Here is a 19,920-nt window from a genome sequence, read left to right as displayed (position 1 = left end):
AGGAATTCCAAGAGTGGAAGGTATTTAAAGCATACCAGATGAAAAGGGGTAAGAAGAAGGAAGAATCTGAAGATGAGGATTTTTAAAATGGGAACCTGCACTGGTGTCAGAGTCTCCCAGAGTAGGACTTTTAGTACAGAGCATTGGCAATCATAATTCTATGTGCATTCCACTTACCATTTGCTCTTCTAAGGTCAAGAAAATCATTGAAGCAGCTACCCATCACACAGTACTGTAATTTATTCTTTCTTGTTCGAGGAATTCCCATGTGAACACACTTCCTAATCACCTTCTTGGGGGGGAAGACACATCTTGGGAATGAGTTGGCTAAAGAAAGAAAACCCAGATATTGATTGGACCAAAGAAGAAGTTCACCTATCCAAACAAAGCATCAAACTAACTATCAAAGAAGTTGAAGAAGAAGACATCTTTTATGATGCACAGGAAAGTTTAGATGAGGAATGGGATCTGTCTCAGGAAACCATTCCAGAATCCTTTTCTAATAATCCCAAACCCTCTAACACCGAACCTAAAACTGATGAGACAGATGTTATAGATCCCGAGGATGTCCTTATTACCTACATTAAAGGAGAACATGTCATTGGAACATACATTATGGAAAGTTCTGAACCCCCTCTCACTAACAAACATATTCCCTCAGATCACTGGTATTACTCAACTTATGGTACCCTAGTGTGGAAAGCACAGAACACTTCACAGTTACTTGCATAAGAATTTATGAAACCTATCAAGAAAACCTTCAAGGAACTCATCCCTGAGTCTTTCTGAAAGTATAAGGATGTATTTGGCAAAGTCACTAATGGTACTCTACCCCCGGGACAAAAAATTGACCACAAAATCATACTCAAAGACTCTTTTGAACTATGCAAGTGCAAGATTTATTCACTTAATATAGCAGAAGAGAAGGCCATGAATGATTTCATTGGCAAACACCTAGCCAAAGGAACCATTGTACCATCTGAATCACTGCAGTCATCACCATTCTTCTTTGTGGCAAAGAAGGATGGCTCCCTCTGACCATGCCAGGATTACCGATATCTAAATGATTACATGATTAAGAATAACTTCTCTTTACTGCTGATTTATGATCTTGTAGATAAACTCAAAGACGCCAAAATATTCATCAATTTTGACATCAGATGGAGATATAACAATATACAAATGAAAACTTTAGATCAATGGAAAGCAGTCTTCACCACTTCACATGGTCTATTTGAACCAACAGTAATGTTTTTCAGCATGTGTAACTCACCTGCAACCTTTCTGTTAAGACTGTGCACAGAGGATAGGACTGATTCTGAGGGGCTTGGCTTCAGCTCATGTGCTGCGCCCCTTACCCAAGTATGTGCCCTTAATTTCAGATTAATGTCTGGAGAAAGTCCAAGGATGTCTAAAGGATGTCTGAAGGGGCATGGGAAAATTCAGAAGGACTTTCTGGACAGGTGCAAGTAACTTCTGGATGAGTGCGGGAAAGTTCTGGAGGAATTTCCAGAAATTACAATGAGGTTTTGTCCTGATACAGATATGTATAATGGCTACTTGGGACTTGTCCTAAGTAGAAGTAAACAGAGGAAAGGCTGCAAGGACAAAGTCTGAAGCAGAATAGGTCCGGAGGACCACAGGAAAGATCTGGATGGACTTCCAGAAACTTTGGAGGATCAGATGAGTGGATGAGTGGAGGATTGGAGGATCAGAACTCTGGCCTAGGGAATTCCTCCCTAGGCCTGAGATGGATATTGACTAAGTTGAAGGACTAGAACTGATATGAGGACTTTGTGTGAGATCTAGTGTGAGGACTAATATGATATTCAGACTGAGGAACTACAGGACATATACAAGAGTTTATATACTAAGTGACTATCAGAAAGATCAATAAGCAACGGTCTGAGGCTATGTACAAAACATAAGCAAAGTTATCAAACATGAGTCAGAAATGAAGCATAGGTGAATGGATCAGTAAGCATACCAGTGTGTGTGAGGAATGATAGCTGGATGAGAAGAGGTGAAAGGGGAAGAAAGGGTGAAGTGGGGTAAAACTCAAATAGACCTCTGGACACAAGTATATGATTTGGCCCAAGGGGATTGCTACTGAGAATGATTCTTCTATATAAAAATGGAGGGAAATCACTGAAACTAATAAAGGAGGTTGAGAATGGATGGAGCGTGAGGACTAGTGCAATGCAATGCAAGTGCGAGCGAGCCGCCATTGACATGACACAAAGCGAGTTTGAGCGGCCGAAGATATGTTGACACGTGGTAATGCGCAGCTGTGTGGAATAGATATGCGGGCACCACAAAGTGTTAAGGAGAAGTGGTGAGACAGCGAATTTGTAAGTAGCGCAAAGGCTAGTGAAGCAAGGAATCGAAAGGATAACATGGCCATTAGATAGACATGCGCAGCAGTTGATGCAAAGTTTAGATTTCAAGTTCAGATGTTAATGTGTGCAAGTGGATGATAGATTCTTATGTGAGAAGGAAAGATACATGAAAATTTGTAAGTACAAGTATATATGAGAGTGTGCCGAAGCACTATTCGGAGCCAAGTAGGTAGCGGTAGTAGGTAATAAGGGTCCATGACGAAAGTAATAGAGATATAAATGATATAGCATTAGAAATATGGTCAGTCTAATCCAAATCAAGTAAAATATGCACTGATAGACAAGTGGAGGACATGGATAGGACAGGAGGAGGATGCACGACGGAGCCAAAGAAAAGCCAATGTGATCCGATACATGCACATAAGTGTTAAGACCATGCACAAAGGGTAGGACTGATTCTGAGGGGCTTGGCTTCAGCTCGTGCGCTGCGCCCCTTACCCAAGTATGTGCCCTTAATTTCAGATTGGTGTCTGAAGAAAGTCCGAAGACGTCTGAAGGACATCCGAAGGCACGGGAAACTTCAGAAGGACTTTCCGGATGGGTGCAAGTAACTTCCGGATGAGTGTGGGAAAGTTCCGGAGGAACTTCCAGAAATTACAATGAGGTTTCATCCTGATATGAATATGTATAATGGCTACTCAGGACTTGTCCTGAGTAGAAGTAAAAAGAGGAAAGGCTGTAAGGACAAAGTCCGAAGCAGAATAGGTCCGGAGGACCACGGGAAAGATCCAGATGAACTTCTGGAAACTACAGAGGATCGGATGAGTGGATGAGCGGATGAGCGGAGTATCGGATAAGTAGAGCTCTGGCCTAGGGAGAAACTCCCTAGGCCTGAGATGGATAACAACTAAGTTGGAAGACTAGAACTGATATGAGGACTTAGAGTGAAGACTAGTGCGAGGACTAATATGATATTCAGACTGAGGAACTACAGGACATGTACAAGAGTTTATATACTAAGTGACTATCGGAAAGATCAATAAGCAAAGGTCCGAGGCTATGTATGAAGCATAAGCAAAGTTGTCAAACGCAAGTTGGAAATGAAGCATAGGTTAATGGATCAGTAAGCATACCAGTAGTAAGTATAACCGAGATACCGGGAACAAGGAAATACCGGATAGGCTGTGTTAACGTTATATGCACAGGAAATGAATTAAGTAGCTTATCGTATATCGGATCGGACCGAATCAGATATGGTCCAGATGAGATGCGTGGATGTATGAGATATGACATTAGGGCGATAGGACAAAGGATGAATGAAGCAGGATAGCTGTGGAGGTATGGAGGTCTGATGTATGGAGGTAAAGGGATCTGAATCTGGATGTGTGGATGTAGATGTGTAGAGGTGCAGGGATCCGGATGGGTAGAGGACTGGAGACATGGATAAGGCATCCAAAGGTCCGGATGAAGTGTGGGAATATTATTGGATGTAGGTCCGGAATACGGGATATGACAATGAGCCACAGCCATCGGCTGATAGCAGAAAGGATGTGTGCCATATTAGCATTAGTGCATGCAATGCGAGGACCTATGGGACACTGCAAAAATAGCCTTTACAAGGCCACAAGGACTCTAAGTCCTACACCAGTAGTAAGTATAACCCAGATACCGGTGAAGGTACAACAATTCAGATGGTGAGTCTGAACAATGTTGGGTCTTGCAGAACCTAGCTGCTATTCGACCCTAAAGGGTTTCTGGACTAGGCTCAAGGCTCAGAGGAGAGGAAATATGATAGAAACTTGCTGATCTCTCAGACTCATACTGGTAACTGGTGAAAAGATAACTTGCTTATGTAAGCTACAAAGTGCCAACATAAAGTAAGGTAAAAACAGTCTTTACAAGCCCAGCCAGAAATGAATCCCTACACTGGGAACAAGGAATACTGAATAAGCTGTGTTAATGTTATATGAGCAGGAAATAAATTAAGGAGCTTATTATATATTGGATTGGAAGTGTAGCTATACATCAGATCAGACCAGACTGGACTGGATCAGATGTCCGGACGAGAAGCATATGACATTAGGGCAATGGGACAAGAAACGAATGATGTAGGCTAGCTGCAGAGGTATGGAGGTCTGATGTATAGAGATACAGTGGTCTGGAGGTCTGGATGAGGCATGGGAACAATGTCAGATGTAGGTCCAGAATACGGGATATGACACTTTCAATCTATGATGAACAACATATTTGCTGACATGCTCCAACATCAGGAAAATGCACAGTTGCTATTATAGCTTCTAGCAGCAACTATGAGCTATAATAGCTGCAATACCATCTATACCATTTATGAACAAGTTCCTTCTATAGTAACTATAATAGCAGCAGCATTTTACAAAAAATCTTACTATGGAAAACTCTAGCTTTCAGCAGTTATTATGACAGCACAGTGCTATAATAAATATGTTATTGTTACAAAAATCAATTGTTCATCATAGCTACTAATAACTATCAGCAGCTACAATAGCCAACTTAGATCATCATCAAATAAAAAAAACACAAACTTGATAAGCCAATCAATTTGACAAATACAGTAGCTCAAAAAAGTGTCCCAATGTTTGTAGGTTTTCATGTAATTGTGTTATTGCGAGCCAGGGTGTGAGAATCTGACTAAGTCAAAGGGAGGTCCCAAAAAGCTCCGCTTCTCGGCTACAATTATGTCCCCTATAGCGTGAGACTCCATTGACGCCGTGCGAAGATATGGATATGGCTATTTTAATTAGGTGACTCATTGGGACACTTTTTTGAGTTTAAATCAATTATACATAATCTCTATAATTCTAGTACTTAGTGTTTCCTCCCTTAGCTTTAATGACTGCTGCTACCCTCCTAGGCATACTTTCTATCAATTTCTGACACTCCTCCTTAGCAATCTTTCCCCACTCTACTACAACTCTCTCCCATAACTGAAATAGTCCATTAGGTGGGTCTTGATAGGCAGCAAGCATTCTCTTGAGTAATTCCCAAAGATGTTCAATGGGATTGAGGTCTGGAGACTGTGCTGGCCATGATAGGACAGTAATATCATGGTCCTCAAACCATTTGGTGGCCAACTTTGAGGTATGCTTGGGGTCATTATCTTGTTGGAAGATAATGTCTTCTTCATCAATACCTGATTCTTGCATGCTTTTGAGCAGACACTCCTCCAGAATGGAGACATACTGCTCTGCATTCATCCTCCCCTTCACCTCACATAGAATTCCCACCCCATACCACCCCATGCAGCCCCACACCATCATATTTCCTCCTCCAAACTTAAGAGTACCTTTCACTTCTTTTTCTCCAAGTGGATCTCCTGCCTTTTTCCAAACATACTCTTGACGATCTGACCCCATCCTATTGATTTTAGTTTCATCTGACCAAATAACTCTCTTCCAGTCCTCTATAGTCCAGTGCTGGTGCTTTAAAGCAAATGCTAGTCTCCTTTTCCTATGGGCTGGTGACAGTAGGGGTTTCTTCTTCTTGACTACAGCTTTAAGATTGGCTTCCTTGAGGGTGTTCCTGACTGTTTGAGTGGAGACAGTGGTAGTGATGATGGAATTGATGTATTTTGTGGCTTGAACAGCAGTAGAGGCCTTTCCAGATATAATATGATGAACAAGAGCTCTTTTGTCATGCAGAGTAAGTTTAGAAGGACGACCCATTTTGACATTTTCTTTGTTGGGAATATTCTGGTTGATAACCCTGGCAATAGTTGACTTCCCCAGACCAGTTTTGGAGGCAATCTGCCTGATAAATAGACCAGAGGTGGAGAGAAAAAGGATATTATCTCTTTGAGAAGAGGAAATAGACTTCATGCTGATTATAAGGGACATGATGTTATTGGAAGGGTTTATATATGTACAGGATATTAAAATGAGACCATATTGTCAATATGGGACCATTTATATATATATTTGTAAATGGTGTCATGTCTAAATGATCTGATTTTCATATTTTAATAGAAACTCAAAAAAGTGTCCCAATGAGTCACCTAATTAAAATAGCCATATCTTCGCACGGTGTCAATTTATTCTCACGCTATAGGGAACATAATTGTAGCCGAGAAGCGGAGCTTTTTGAGACCTCCCTTTGACTTAGTCAGATTCCCACACCCCGGCTCGCAATAACACAATTACATGAAAACCTACAAACATTGGGACACTTTTTTGAGCCACTGTATGCTCATTAAATGTACTCTTAAAACACCCATTAAAATGCTCATATCACTACTCTTCCTCTCCCTTACTACCAGATGCTGCTGCCTCCCTTTCTGCCAGTGCCTTCTTTGCAGCCTCCTCAATTGCATTCTTGTCAATTTTCATGGTGCTGGTTTTCTTAAGCATGCTGGAAGCATCTAGAGAGACCTTTCTGCCAAAAGAATCAGCTAGAGCTAATAATAAATAAATCAAAATATACTTGAGAGCATCCTTCATATCCATCTTTATCAGCTTGTAGAAAGAGGGTGTATCACGTTGGAATTCAGAAAGCGAAGATATGTAGCTAGAGAACCTGTCAAAATAGGATGTCAACTTAACTTTAGTAAAGTCAAAGAAAAGGAAAAATGCACTTGTCGTGGTAACTTTCATTAGTGAAGGGGACAACAGATCCTATCCCTTTAAGCTTGCCATTTAATAAGAAACCTCTGAGTACACATTGAATCTAGAAGAGACCTTGCATTAGCAATAGCCTCTCATTTAAAAGAGAAACTCACAGCACTGGTGCAAAGAGCTAGAAGAGCATTAGGAAACTCCAGATACAAGTTGTTGCATTTGTCCATCTTGATAGTGTCTCCCTTGACTAACTAAAACTAATCACAGATCAATAGTACTAGGGCTTAGTTCATCTAAGGCTTGGCTTTATCAAATGTCCTCTGCTGTCAAGTACGCACATACAAATAAGTGTATATCTTAGTATATGAATTATTAGCACTTACCTTTAGGTTGATGATACCATGCAAAAATATGTTGTCCTTCAGAAGCCATTTGCAGAAGCTAATTATCTCCTCACTACTCTCCAGCTCAGTGAGCCCAAATCAGATAGGTGCACCTTGCCTAGCCTTTAGTACAAGTTCAGTCCTTAATGTACTCTGCCCTTGCCATGTCTGTGATCAAAGCAAACAATCAGCATGGCAACTTGGATATCCAGATGCTTACATAGTTGACCAGCAAGTTCTTTATGTCCAGGTTGTTATCTAGTTGTGTTAGCTTCTCTGTCAGCTGCTGGTTGCCTTAACAAGCCTCAACAATGATACCTCATGTCTTGGATTCCTTCTGGTGGTTGGTAGAAAAGCCACCAGACAAAGCTCCATGGTGTTTCATAGTCCTATTGGCAATACCAGTGATTCTCCTTAAATGTGGTGTGCTGAACATGGCAAGGGTCACTTTGGCTTTGATTATGCTGGAGCACCTGCTAAATTTGGAGCTTGTAGAGTTAGATAGCTCATTATCATCTTCTACCATCACCTATGTCAAGAACTCAGAGAATAAATAAATAAACAATGAAATATGTAACTCTCACCTTGTCATCATTCAGGAGATTGCTATACTCCTTCTTGCTACTAAGCTCCTCATCATCAGAACCTTCCTCCTTGTCAACATCTTACTCCGAATGTGAGCCTTGCTTTTCTCCAGGAACTTCATTATTGTCCTCCTCATCCTCTGCATTAAAGATTAATAGGTTTTTTACTATGTCTAGGACTGGCTCATCCTCAGAAGATTCCACTGGAGATTCCAATCAAGATTTCCTGATGTGCTTCAAGGGTCTTGAATATTGCTGACTCTCTGCTTCATCATCCCTTTCAGCTTGTGCATCTTGCTCCAGTAGAGCTGCTGATCATTTTCAAGTGACTGAAGAGTGTCAGTCTTGTCTCAACTATACAGGTGAATTTTACCTTTTTTCTTGTCTGCCTCCTCTGCTGCTTGAACAGTTTTTTGGGCCTTGTGCAGTTCTGTCAAGTTCTTGGCATCTGCTGCTGAGAACTTTTTAGTAGATGTATAAGAGCAAAGAGCCTTGGAAACAGCCTTAGGTTTAGAGTTGGGCTTAGCAGTGCCTCTTTTTCCTTTGGGTGGCATTGGAGCTGACTGTTGAAAGTAGTATGTGTGCAAAGTTCTCTGAATTTCAGCTGGGCTGTATATTAAATAACATTAAATGCATCACCTTTTTGGGTCTCAATAGGCTCGCTTGTCGGTTGATGTTCGCTTCTTTGGATGAGATATTGTAAGGTATGATTGAAATAAGCTTTAAAGATATTCAAAGGTTAGGTCAGTAGAAGAATGAGTGATCCCCCCAACCATTATGCTCATCCTTCCACTTGTCAAAACCCTGATCTGTATGTAAAACCAATGATGCATGCTCACCCACATACTCTAAGTTAAAGTGAGTGGTATTAGCAGAAGTAAATGTGATGAAATCACCATGCTCAAGTTCCACCACAAGACCCTGCTCTTTCAATACTAGTCCTCCCCTTGTGAAGCGCCCTACTGCCAATACTAAACAAAGCAACTTATCTTTAGAGTCTCAATGCCCAAGTGTGGCTACATTAATGTTGATTACCAGTGAGACAAATGGAGCGACTGGACTATCTGGCTTCTCTGGTGTTACACACTCAAATAGGTCTGTTATGCAGAGCCCTAAGAGGGGTGTCGTCCACTAACATTTGTGACGTAACCAGAAGGATCCGATGTAGTGAGTGAGACTGGTGATGTCTTGTCAGCAGTAGTTGCAGAAGCGCGTGTCACATGACTTCTAAGACGAATGTCTTTAAAGTCATAGAAATCTCAAAGTGAGAATAGTCTTGTCCAAATGATGAGCATCAATCAAGGTAGACTTAAGCACAAAGAGCACTTAAGAAAGATACTAGAGACTAAAGCTGAGAGGCTTCAGAGAGAAGTATGTTCCAGAGAAGATTAAGTAGATTCAAGTTAGGGAATCTAGTACAAGGTGACCAACTACTTATACTAAGTGGAAAGGGTTAAGGGCAAGGCTACCATACTGTAGGTAAGGGTAAAGGGGAGATGAGAATGGTATAGGTATGCTGGCAGCAGAACCAGATTAGTGGTGGATGATTGAATGTGGAATGAGACTGAGAAACATTGGAATGGACCAATGGTAAAGATATAATGCGCAGCAGGCATGAGTCACATCAGGAAATCAATCCGAAATTGATATGACCAGATATAATTGGTAATCAACAAACATTATTACATGTTATGTTTTAGCCTTAGATATCATTATCATGATATCACATATATATGAACTAAGATATGACTATGCAAGAAATGTTACCTTGATGTATCTTGGGTATCAGGAAATCAGCACAAACTTGTTGTTTCTAGATTTAGTTTGTGAAATAAAATCAAAAATCTACTGAATTATATAAGATCATATGCATAAATAAAGCTTGATTATAGACATGACAACTTGGTATTAAATGAACAAGAATTGCAAAAAAACTATCATTGTGATATAGATATATCTTATCTTATAATTGTGTCAACAACTCTCCACCAATTGATCTCTGCTTGCATAACATTGCACTGGCTGTGTCACATGACCCATGCTTATGTAAGTTGTGGTTCATGTTCAACTTCGAAACTTGTCTTTTCTCATCTCATCTCATCTCATCTACACACTAAGTGCACTTCTTCTGGCCCTTCAAGCCAACATCCTTTTCTTCTCCTCCCCAGTTCTTCCTCCTTCCTAATTCTTCTCTTTGGTCCTCCTTCCTGGCCCTCCTTCCTAGTCCTCTTCTCCTTGGTCCTTCTCCCTGGTCCTCTCCTTCCTGGTCCTTCTCTCTGGCCTTCTCCTTCCTGGCCCTCTTCTCCTTGGTCCTCCTCTCTGGTCCTCCTCCCTGGCCTCCTCCTCCCTGGCCTTTTCTTGTGGTCCCTCTCTTCTCTCTTGAGGCAGGTAATTGCCATGTTTCTATCTCTCTATTTTATGTTCTACCATGTCTCTCTTCTCTCCTGTATTAGTACTACACATATATGCCCCAGTCCCAATTAAAATTTGATTTGATTCATAAAGTGATAAAATGAGTATTAAAATTGAGACTTTGAGAATTTCTTGGCAATTTTGTGTGAAGTAGTCTGACATTATATAAGACTTTGTCAAGAATCACAGATGTTTGCAATATGTATCATAATTGTGTCTTTGGTGATTTTTTCTAGTGTAACCTGCCTATCTAAAGCTTTGTCAAGAATGGCAGAAGATGGCAAATGTTGACAGATATTGGCAATATATATCATAATTGTGCCTTTGGTGATTTTCTCCAACGTAGGCTGCCTATCTAAAGCTTTGTCAGGCTGAGTGCAATTATGATAGATATTATATAAATTTTGTGAAATTTTACAAAAGATAAAGCTTTATAAAGCTATGTTATTTTCGGATAGATTACCTGATGCAGAAGACAAGATAAGGTGAGATAAGAAAAGCCACATTAGTGGCATGAGTCATAGCCCAAAGGCACGTGTGCACGTTGGTACCAGAGGAGGGAGATGAGGGACTGGAATGGTCCTGAGGATCCAGTCAATAGATAATCAGTAAAGGAGGATAAGCCAATAGCAGGTGAGGGTGAGGATGAAGGGAAATTGATAGGGGAGCCAGGTAACCAATGTTACTTGTAACACCTGGTAGCAATTCCACCAGTTCTACCAATGCCTTGTACTCTTTGGACAAGCCAGCTTAAAACTAACATGATGTATTAGTTGTTCATCTTCATGCATGTGTGAGTGGGGCTTAACATAGTCTCAATCCACTCAAAAACATCAGCCAGTGATGCCTGAATATTAAGGTAAAGTTGTTGGTGGTTGATAGTTTCTTGCGAGAGATAAGGGAGTGTCTGAGTGAAGTTGAATTTTTGGGAGCCCTTTGCAGTTTGGGCCTCAAGGAAGTGCGGATGAACATCATTAAAAGCTGATTTGCTCTGTAGCCCTAAGTCAGCTTATTAGCATGCCTAGAGAGTTGAATATTTACTGATACTCCATAATAATTCCACTATAAGAAATGTACTGTCTCAAACTGATTGTCTCTTTGGTTGGTGGAAGAGAGCAGCCAACTTTGGAAGATGTCCAGGTTGTCAAAGGACACTTTCAGCCTGTCATAGAGAGTCTCTCTTATGGTGTCTGGCATGGCATTGCAAATAAAAGCCATCAGTGATCTGTCCACATTGCACATTCTCAGTGCTCTGTAGTCATTTCATAAAACTCATTTCAGAACAGAGAACAGAGGATGTACCCTGGTATTATATCCATTGAGATTCTAACATATGAATCTCCCAGCTTATGCCTCCTAGGATAGAACATATTAAGCTTCATCATCTTCAGTCACACCAGACACTATCTGCATTGGAATTCTCATACCTTGTTTTGCAGTACTAACAGGTCATTAACTTCTGCCCCCATCTCTGCCAATTCCCTCTCTTTCTTAGTCCAGATCTCATTGAGTGCCCCATCATGCTTGGCAGAAAACCTTCTGTTCTCTGATAAAGAAGGATCAAATTGTGTTGTCACCACAACAACCTCCAGCTCAAGGTCAGTGAAAAGCCCTTGCCCATCTGAGTCATCATGTGTCAATGCATTGACATTCAGATTCCAGCTATCAGCTTCAACTGCTGTAGAGACTCGTGCCTCTTATGGTCTGATATGGCAGTTTTCACTAGGGAGTACATAGCACAAATTTGTAGTGTCACTCTGTGCACTATCCGCAGCTATCTCTATATGAGGTGCAGCTTTCCTGCGCAATGCGCACCATGCACGCACACTTCCCACACTTCGCGATGTATATGTGCGCGTGCTTTCCCACGCTTGAGTGCCCTATAGTACCAGCCATCCAGAAGCATCCATCCACTGTCCACCAAGCCCTCTAGTGCGTATATTTCTATTTCTCTTATTAGCATATTGTTCCACCTTTATTTTTATCATGGACCCTTACTTACATATATCTTTACATACCTACTTGGTAGCGCTTCAGCTCCGCATGACAGCGCTTAGGCATATACAGTGACTCAAAAAGGAAATGCACAGCATGACTAATTTGACGAATTGTCGTCTCCCTCCTCCTCCTGCGCAGTTCATGTCACGATAGTAGGCTCTAGAGAAAGCTAGAAGTCCGTATGTACTAGAGTAGGAAAGGAAATGTAGTGTAATGTATCATCTGAAATGTAGTAAAGCAATTGATGTGAAAACCTCTGTGCAATTCATTTTTGACAGTTGCAGCACTGCGAAAACATTGAGCATACAGAGATCAAATCAAAAGATAATGCAACAAACCTTTCTAATATTTGGTATGACCCCCTTTAGCATTGAGAAGAGCCTCAACACGACGTGGCATGCTTTCATACAAGTTCTTGATGTAGTCCGTCTCGATGTTACCCCATTCCTCCACTAAAGCGGCCCATAGCTCTGTGAGATTGCGTGGTAAAGGGGTCCGAGTGCGCACTCGACGATTCAAATAGTCCCAAATGTTCTCGATGATGCTCATATCCGGGCTCTGTGCAGGCCAATCCAGCTTATCAATCTTCTTCTTCCGGAACCATTCTCCCGCCAATTTCGAAGTATGCTTCAGATCGTTGTCTTGCTGAAAATAGACGTTCTTTTTGTTGATGTCCAGGTCGCGGAAGGTCCCCAGCAAGTCATCATTGAGGATTTCGACATATAACTTGGCATCCATGTTGCCCTCGATGCGGGTAATGCGGCCCAATCCCTCTGCAGTTAGACACCCCCAAACGATGACATTTCCACCACCATGCTTCACAACCTTCTTTGTGTAGCGCTCATCAAACTCTTCCCCAGGCTTCCTCCAACACCACGAACGGCCGTCGGAGCCAAATAAATTGAATTTAGACTCGTCTGAGAAGACAACTGACATCCAGTCTTCTGCTGACCAATCAGCATGAGCTTTCGCCCATGCTAACCGCTTCTGTTTGTGAGCTTCTGTCAAAAGAGGCTTTGTACGGCGTACGTAGGCATTGAGGCCACATGCCCGAAGTCTCGTTCGGATGGTTTGAGCATTGATATCGGGGAAATACTTCTTTTGCAGGTCGGCAACATCATGTGCATGAGTGCGTGCCAGTGCCCGGACTGCGAAGCGAGCATCATTGGTCGTGAATTTGCGACGACGACCTGATTTAGGCTTGACATCATAGTAAGCTTCACTTTTAGCAAAGCGTTTCACGATGCGGCCAATTGTAGTGCGGTGGAGTTGAAACTTTTCAGCGAGGTCTCCATCAGACATGCCAGCAGCTTTGTCTCGGCAAATTCGAGCTTTCTTTGTAGGAGTTGTGTATTTTGTCATGGATGACTAGTGACAGCAAGGGTGTAGAATGAGTCTGCAAGTGGTGCAAGTGTGACGTTGTGCGGCAATGAGCCGACAAACACATTTTCTGTAAAGTCACACTAAACCTAAAAATGAAATGCACAGCATTCTCTTCACAAATATCTGGACAGCTCTCTCAGAAAGCCAAGTATCACAATAAAAGCATATGGTATTGAAAATATAGACCTAGTACACTACACTGCAACAAGTGGAACGACACAAAATGGTCTATTGCTCGAGTACGAGGAGGAATAGGAGAAATGTCGATGCTGTGCATTTCCTTTTTGAGTCACTGTATAAGCGCCAGCAGTAGATACTATTACCTACTTCTCACCTACACCAACTTTCCACCACCTTACCTTACTTCACCTCTGACTTTACCTACCACTTACTACCTAGAAAGTTGCAGTAGAAATCTATTCTTTGGCACATTGCATCTCACATCTCTTATCTTACATTATATCATCACTTAAGCTTAGTCTCTCTCATTTCCGCATACCTGCACGCACTTTCCCGCACTTCACACATCATGCGCGCGCACCTGCGCTTTCTCACGCTTCGCTTTAGCACATACTTCTAGATCTTTGCTGCACTCACTTCCCCTTTAGGGTCGAACGCACTTGTTGTCACAAGTATAGCAGACTAGGCAACACATGACCTTACAACATTTATAGATACAGTCAGGAGCCTCGTTCACGCCTTGCTGAATTGTTGTTTCTACACCGCTATCTTGTAGACTAATAGGAGGTCATCTAGAACTGGAGTCAAGCAGGGCTTCCAGGAAGAATGTGATTGTGATGGGAACTGATAGTCACTTCAGTTTGTTCAAATATTCAGTTCTGGGAGGGCTATAACTAAATGATCTTCGTGTTTTCGTATTGTGGTGCGATAGCCTTTGCTTCTGAATATTCTGGTTCACATGGAGGTCCTGTAGGTGTGTGTAATGCGTGCACTTTTATTTGGGGCGGTACAGAGGCAATTTCATCAAGAAATGCTTCTGGGATGACTGGGCAAAGAATAGCTTCGTGTTTTGGTGCAGTAGTTTCACATACTAGTGCACCTAATTTTCCTGGTTTGCATAATGGTTCTCTAGGTGTACATAACATGGGCGCTTCAATTTGGGCTGGTACAGAGGCAATTTCGTCAAGGGACACTTTGGGGATGACTGGGATAAGAATAGGGTCACATTTTTTGTGCTGAGGTGCAATAGCTGGCACTTCAGTGTATTCTGGGCTGCATTCTATTACTGAAGGTTTGCGCAGGGCGGGCACTTTGAGCGTGGGAATGTTGGGCTGAATATACTTGGGTACGTTCTGTTCTGGATAGCATGACAAGACTTCATTAGCAAAATCTTCCCAAGATGTACCTTTAGCTTCAGGGAAGCCTGCCCATAGTGATTTATGGGTGGACCAGTTATACCTGAGAGCATACTTAATGAGCTGAACATCTGATAAATTGTTCTCACTGCAGGCATTGACTCATTTTCCTTCACCAAACATCCAAAAAAATTTAAATTAGAAGATAGAAATTTCCTTATATTTTACCCATCAAAACATTGAAAAAATGTAATGAATGTATCAAAGATTTTCTGTATGTGGGACATGATCCAAAAATTAGTCATGTTCCTTCAAGAAAGACATTACATTTTTCATTCATCATCTTTCAAATAACATCTTAAAATCATGTTAATTTTTTTTGTTTGTGTTTTTCAAATGTTTTGTGTGTCAAAAGTCAAAATTATTTCATCCAGTTCACTCCATGCTTGATCCAAGAACATTAATAAAAAATATAATAGATCATATAATCCATTTAACCAATGTTTTGTCTCAGAAAAATGAAGAAAGTTCCAAAAGTTCCTTTGTATATTTGTTAATAGGACATTTGTGAAACATTTTTTATGTTCTGTAAAAATAAATAAATGATAATTCCAGGATCTTTCCCCTGAGCAACATTCAATTAACATTTACTATGTTCTGTGGACAAAAAATAAAATGTGTGCAGCATGTTCCTCCTCAGAACATGCACAAATAACTTGTTTTGTTCTGTTCTGCACAACCAGATAACATTGATATGTCTTATTTACATAGTGCTAACACAGAAGACAATGAAGAGGATGATATCATTTAGATCTGTAGCATATATTTGGTAGCTACAGGAATGTATCAAACCAGCAAATTTATGAATGTGCCCAACCATAATACTATATCGCCTTAGAAGTATTGTCACACCTTGCCTTAGTCATGTCCATCTTGTGGACAGCAACAATGAGCTGATGGACGCTGAGGGTGAATGTCAAGAGGTCATGCTGACGGGTCTGACTGACCTTGGAGATACCAGCCTCAAACTCACCAGTACCACCGTCAATGATGAGAATAGCTTATACATATCAGGGAAACAAATGAGAAATGCAGACTTGATGTTGAAACTGGCATTGTCTCCGAGAACCCTGAAGAAGTTAGCTGTTCATGGTGCATTCCATTGAAGTTTGAGAAATTTGGACTCACCCTTGCCAATGGTATGAAGCCTTCTTCGAGTCCTTCCTTGGAGTGCTAAACACCGTGTCCCAGAGTCAATGGTGATTGTGGAGGAAGCTCTGCATTTGCAGATGCTTACCATGTATAGACTTGTGCAGAGTCAGACACTGGTAGGCACAAGCGTAGATTATCCAGTCACTCACCATATCTGAAACCCTTGCCAAGCTCAGCAGCTCCCTTCCCAAACTTTTTGATGATACGACTGTTGATACCACCACACAGGTCAACTTCAAGTGACCGGTGGTGGTAGATTTACCAGAATCAACGTGACCAATGTCTACAATGGACTCTGATCAGATAAGTCAATGAGCTAACTACAGATTATGAGATACACACTGAGAATGTTAAAAAAGGCGAGTGACAACAAGGAGCAGATGTATGCCGCGTCACATGCACAAACATCAATCACTGCTGACTCATCAACAGCATGTTTAACTTCAATGCTCTACACCATGAGTGGATAATCTCATTAAAGATGATTAAACTCACGTCAGGTTTATTGAGGCAAAGTGTCCCTCTCTTCCTTCCCCATTCTTACACACAAATATGACAAGATGGAGTGGACAAAGAAAGTTGTGCCATCAAGAGGTTTGCAATTCCAGGTGATCTCGGGAACCAGCTCACGTCAACAGTTTGATGAAACCGGTAAGTCTTGTCCACAAACAAAGTTTAATATATTCTGTATAAACAAAACAGATATTGTCCTTGTGCTTCCGGCAAGCGAACATGATAAAAAACTGGCTGCACTCGGACGTTTGCTCCAACCATGAACATGTCCTGACTTGATGGTTGCTGGAAGCATTTTCAGGTGAATGACAAGAACTGGCGGAGGTGTGCCAATGAGGCAGGGTCTATATGCTGCTTGCATAATCACTTTCTTGGACGGAGGGACACTCGTGGAATCAGGAATCCTTGAAAGCTATTGTAGTGGCACACAAGATGTTGTGGAGACTGTGAGGGTGGCTGGGATTGAAGAAGAATGCTGGACAAGAAGAATGCTGAACAGGAAGGATCATGTCAACAAATGGTGCTAACATGTCTTCCTCTGGGAACGATGGATCAGCATCTGGTGCGCTGGCAATTTATCCCACTGGTGATTGACTGATATGTGCACATACTGTTACATTTTGCGGACAGTTTTTTATGCCTCACTTGCATACCCTACGACCATCAACCCATGCCGTGAATATTGATATCGACCCTACACCTACACTCAAGTCAAGACAATTCTCCCGTTGCCATTATGTATGTGCCTCTCATTGTGCTAAACTCGTGTAAGAGCTGTTGTACCAATTCTAACTCCACCCCTTCAACTTCAGGTGAAACATCTAGTAGATTGAGAAGTGGCAAGAGGATGCATGACTGCATTGGGTCAATGACAGCCAACCTGAGAGCTCGTCAAGCATCATTGACCAAGCATGATAGGATACTCAACCGTAGAGGCTGGCTGAGGTGAAGGTGATTGGCCAAGGAAAATGGAGACAATATAGTACGCCAGGATGCATCGTCAATATCAGCTTGATATACCGGATCCACATGTAACTGTAGGCACTGTACTCAAGCAGAATTGATGCCTTTAGTAAAGGCAACGAGTCTGCGTAATGTGTCATTTCCAGATTGAATCTGAGCGAAAGGGAAACCAATCATGATAAGGGCCTGCAAGTCCTCACAATTGGCCTCTGTGAAAGTCGATCCAATAAGATGGACATTGTCAAAGTCGCAGTGCAAGGATGTGGCGCACACATCCATAGCCCTTGTCTTCGCCTGGAGGGCCAAGTGAAATTTTATCATCTCTGCTGCCGTTAGATTTTGACCGGTATCCTGGCAAACAAGGTCCAAGACCCTGAGTTCCTCTGTTGCAATAATGTTGAGAAAGATTGCGCAATCCATGGCGGGGCAGTGAATGCATAAAAATTGGAGGCATGACAACCGCACTGGATTAGCATGTTGTTCAGGAGTGCTGCTGAGTTTCAACAAGACTTCTCTCATAACAAGTGTTTGAAGGGAGCAGAGGTTCGACAAGACCATAAGGACAGTTGTAAGAGATGGTTTGGCTTTGTCAGGGAAGTCAACAATGTGTTATTCCACCAGGTTCGTGAAATTGAATCTGTCCCACGAAAATGGGCATCCATATAAGCAGACTTTCCGTAGAAAAGGTGCATCAAGTATCATAAGGGTGTCAGGTAGTTGCAGGATGTGATATATGTCGCCCATCATGCACAATACTCCCAAGTACAGAGTCTCCAGCATGGGGGTGCGTTGAGAAAATCAAGAAAGTACTGCAGATACAGCAGATGGTGATGCATGAAGATGGAAGTTGCTGATTTGATGAAGAGAGGAAGCTACGAGGCTGAGATTTGTAGTGCAGTTGGGCAATTGTGAATCTTCAGGGTTCATATTTGTTGCATCTGATGGCACACTTGACTGCAAAGTACAAGACTTTGGACATCTGGCTCATCCCCTGCAACAAGTAAGGACAGAATCATAAGGCTGAGTTCTACTGGCAGCTTGACTAGAGGGATGAGGCTGTTCCGTTTCTCCTTCAGCACTTGGATCATGTTGGTAAGTTCATGGATGCGAGCTTCAACAAGGGTAAGGTGTTCAGGTAGATATATTCTCACCCCTGCCAAAAAATTGAATACATTGAGTGTACCTTAACGTACATTATTGGGACATGCAGATATAATAGTACTATGCATGCCATATACCCTGCAAAATATCCTTAATCCTACCCAAGATGGTCATCCAGTCTACAAAAAGAGTGTTCATTGCTGATATTGCCGCTAAAAATGACATATTTTCATCCATCTTGCCAGCTAATGTTGCCTTCAAGGAAGTAATCGCTTCTGTAATCATCTCATCTTCTGAACAGTAGTTAATTGACAGAAGTTGGATATCAATCGAAGAACTTACTAGTGCTTGCTGCTATGCTTTCTGGAGCACTACCGAGCCTGTTGGATCCAACAGGGCTCGAGGTCCTGGTACCATCCGACCTGACACTGTCATTCGAATCCTCTGCAGTCACATAGTTTTGAAATTGGTCATTAGTGAAACTATCAATTGATGGGGCAGATCTAGGCTCTATTACTATTGGTAATTGCACGTCAACAATAGATTATCAGAATTCTTATAAGTGATGCAATGTAATCATCATGATGTTGACCAGTTTTGGCCAAAAAAAACAATGCAGAGCTCGCTGAGCTTACTTACAATTGTGATTGTCACACTGGACTTCCATGAAGGCTTCCTGAGCAGTAGATGTGATCATGATACAAAGGGTACAGGAGGTTGCTTTATGACAGAAATTTCAATTTCAGGGCAAACACTCATATAGGAATCATGGTTTAAGGTGAGTAAGGAGGGATGCGAATAAGACGGCCAAAGAATACTGTAGGTGTTGCTGTCAAGGTGAGTTCAACTCGAACCTTCAAACTGAAACCGAAGTTGATAATCAGCCCAATGAGACGGGTCACCCGAGGTGGGCCCAAATGAAGGTGTACTGATGGAGAGGGGTGGGCCCAAGGTATGGTCTAGTGGTTCATAATTCAGGGTGGGCCCAGTATGTGATATAAGTATTGTGCTACCGATATGGATGGTTGAGCCCATACAATAGAATACCATACTGATGGCAGGGCCAATATTAGTAGTGCCAATATGAGTGGGCGAGATGTAGGGATGGGCCCAGGTGCCTGTGCTTC

At 41.8% G+C, this 19,920-nt stretch overlaps 3 protein-coding genes across 3 annotated transcripts; all 3 read right to left on the bottom strand.

Moving 5' to 3' along the window:
• Positions 1 to 6,604: 6,604 nt before the first annotated feature.
• On the bottom strand, positions 6,605 to 10,294 carry F5891DRAFT_982092 (uncharacterized protein; the record flags this gene model as incomplete). Its single annotated transcript, XM_041377195.1, has 15 exons — positions 6,605 to 6,746; positions 6,795 to 6,887; positions 6,946 to 7,037; positions 7,090 to 7,179; positions 7,312 to 7,347; positions 7,532 to 7,605; positions 7,714 to 7,840; positions 7,896 to 7,932; positions 7,981 to 8,098; positions 8,156 to 8,203; positions 8,269 to 8,458; positions 8,535 to 8,615; positions 8,739 to 8,866; positions 9,663 to 9,708; positions 10,010 to 10,294. The coding sequence occupies 15 exons, from the start codon at positions 10,292 to 10,294 to the stop codon at positions 6,605 to 6,607; spliced, it is 1,587 nt and encodes a 528-aa protein (XP_041223769.1).
• A 1,384-nt stretch (positions 10,295 to 11,678) lies between these two features.
• Positions 11,679 to 12,270, bottom strand: F5891DRAFT_982091 (uncharacterized protein; the record flags this gene model as incomplete). Its single annotated transcript, XM_041377194.1, has 3 exons — positions 11,679 to 11,714; positions 11,735 to 11,928; positions 12,123 to 12,270. The coding sequence occupies 3 exons, from the start codon at positions 12,268 to 12,270 to the stop codon at positions 11,679 to 11,681; spliced, it is 378 nt and encodes a 125-aa protein (XP_041223768.1).
• Positions 12,271 to 15,888: 3,618 nt separating this feature from the next.
• F5891DRAFT_956076 (uncharacterized protein) lies at positions 15,889 to 16,065 on the bottom strand (the record flags this gene model as incomplete). The annotated part of the gene is made up of 1 exon (XM_041375385.1): positions 15,889 to 16,065. A coding segment is annotated over one exon (177 nt), but the record flags the coding sequence as incomplete, so codon positions are not given.
• Positions 16,066 to 19,920: the final 3,855 nt, after the last annotated feature.

Source organism: Suillus fuscotomentosus, assembly GCF_016647785.1.
Source record: "Suillus fuscotomentosus strain FC203 chromosome Unknown F5891scaffold_41, whole genome shotgun sequence".
Taxonomy (NCBI): domain Eukaryota; kingdom Fungi; phylum Basidiomycota; class Agaricomycetes; order Boletales; family Suillaceae; genus Suillus; species Suillus fuscotomentosus.
The sequence above is the reverse complement of the archived record's forward strand: the minus strand, read 5'-3'. Positions and strand labels throughout refer to the sequence as shown.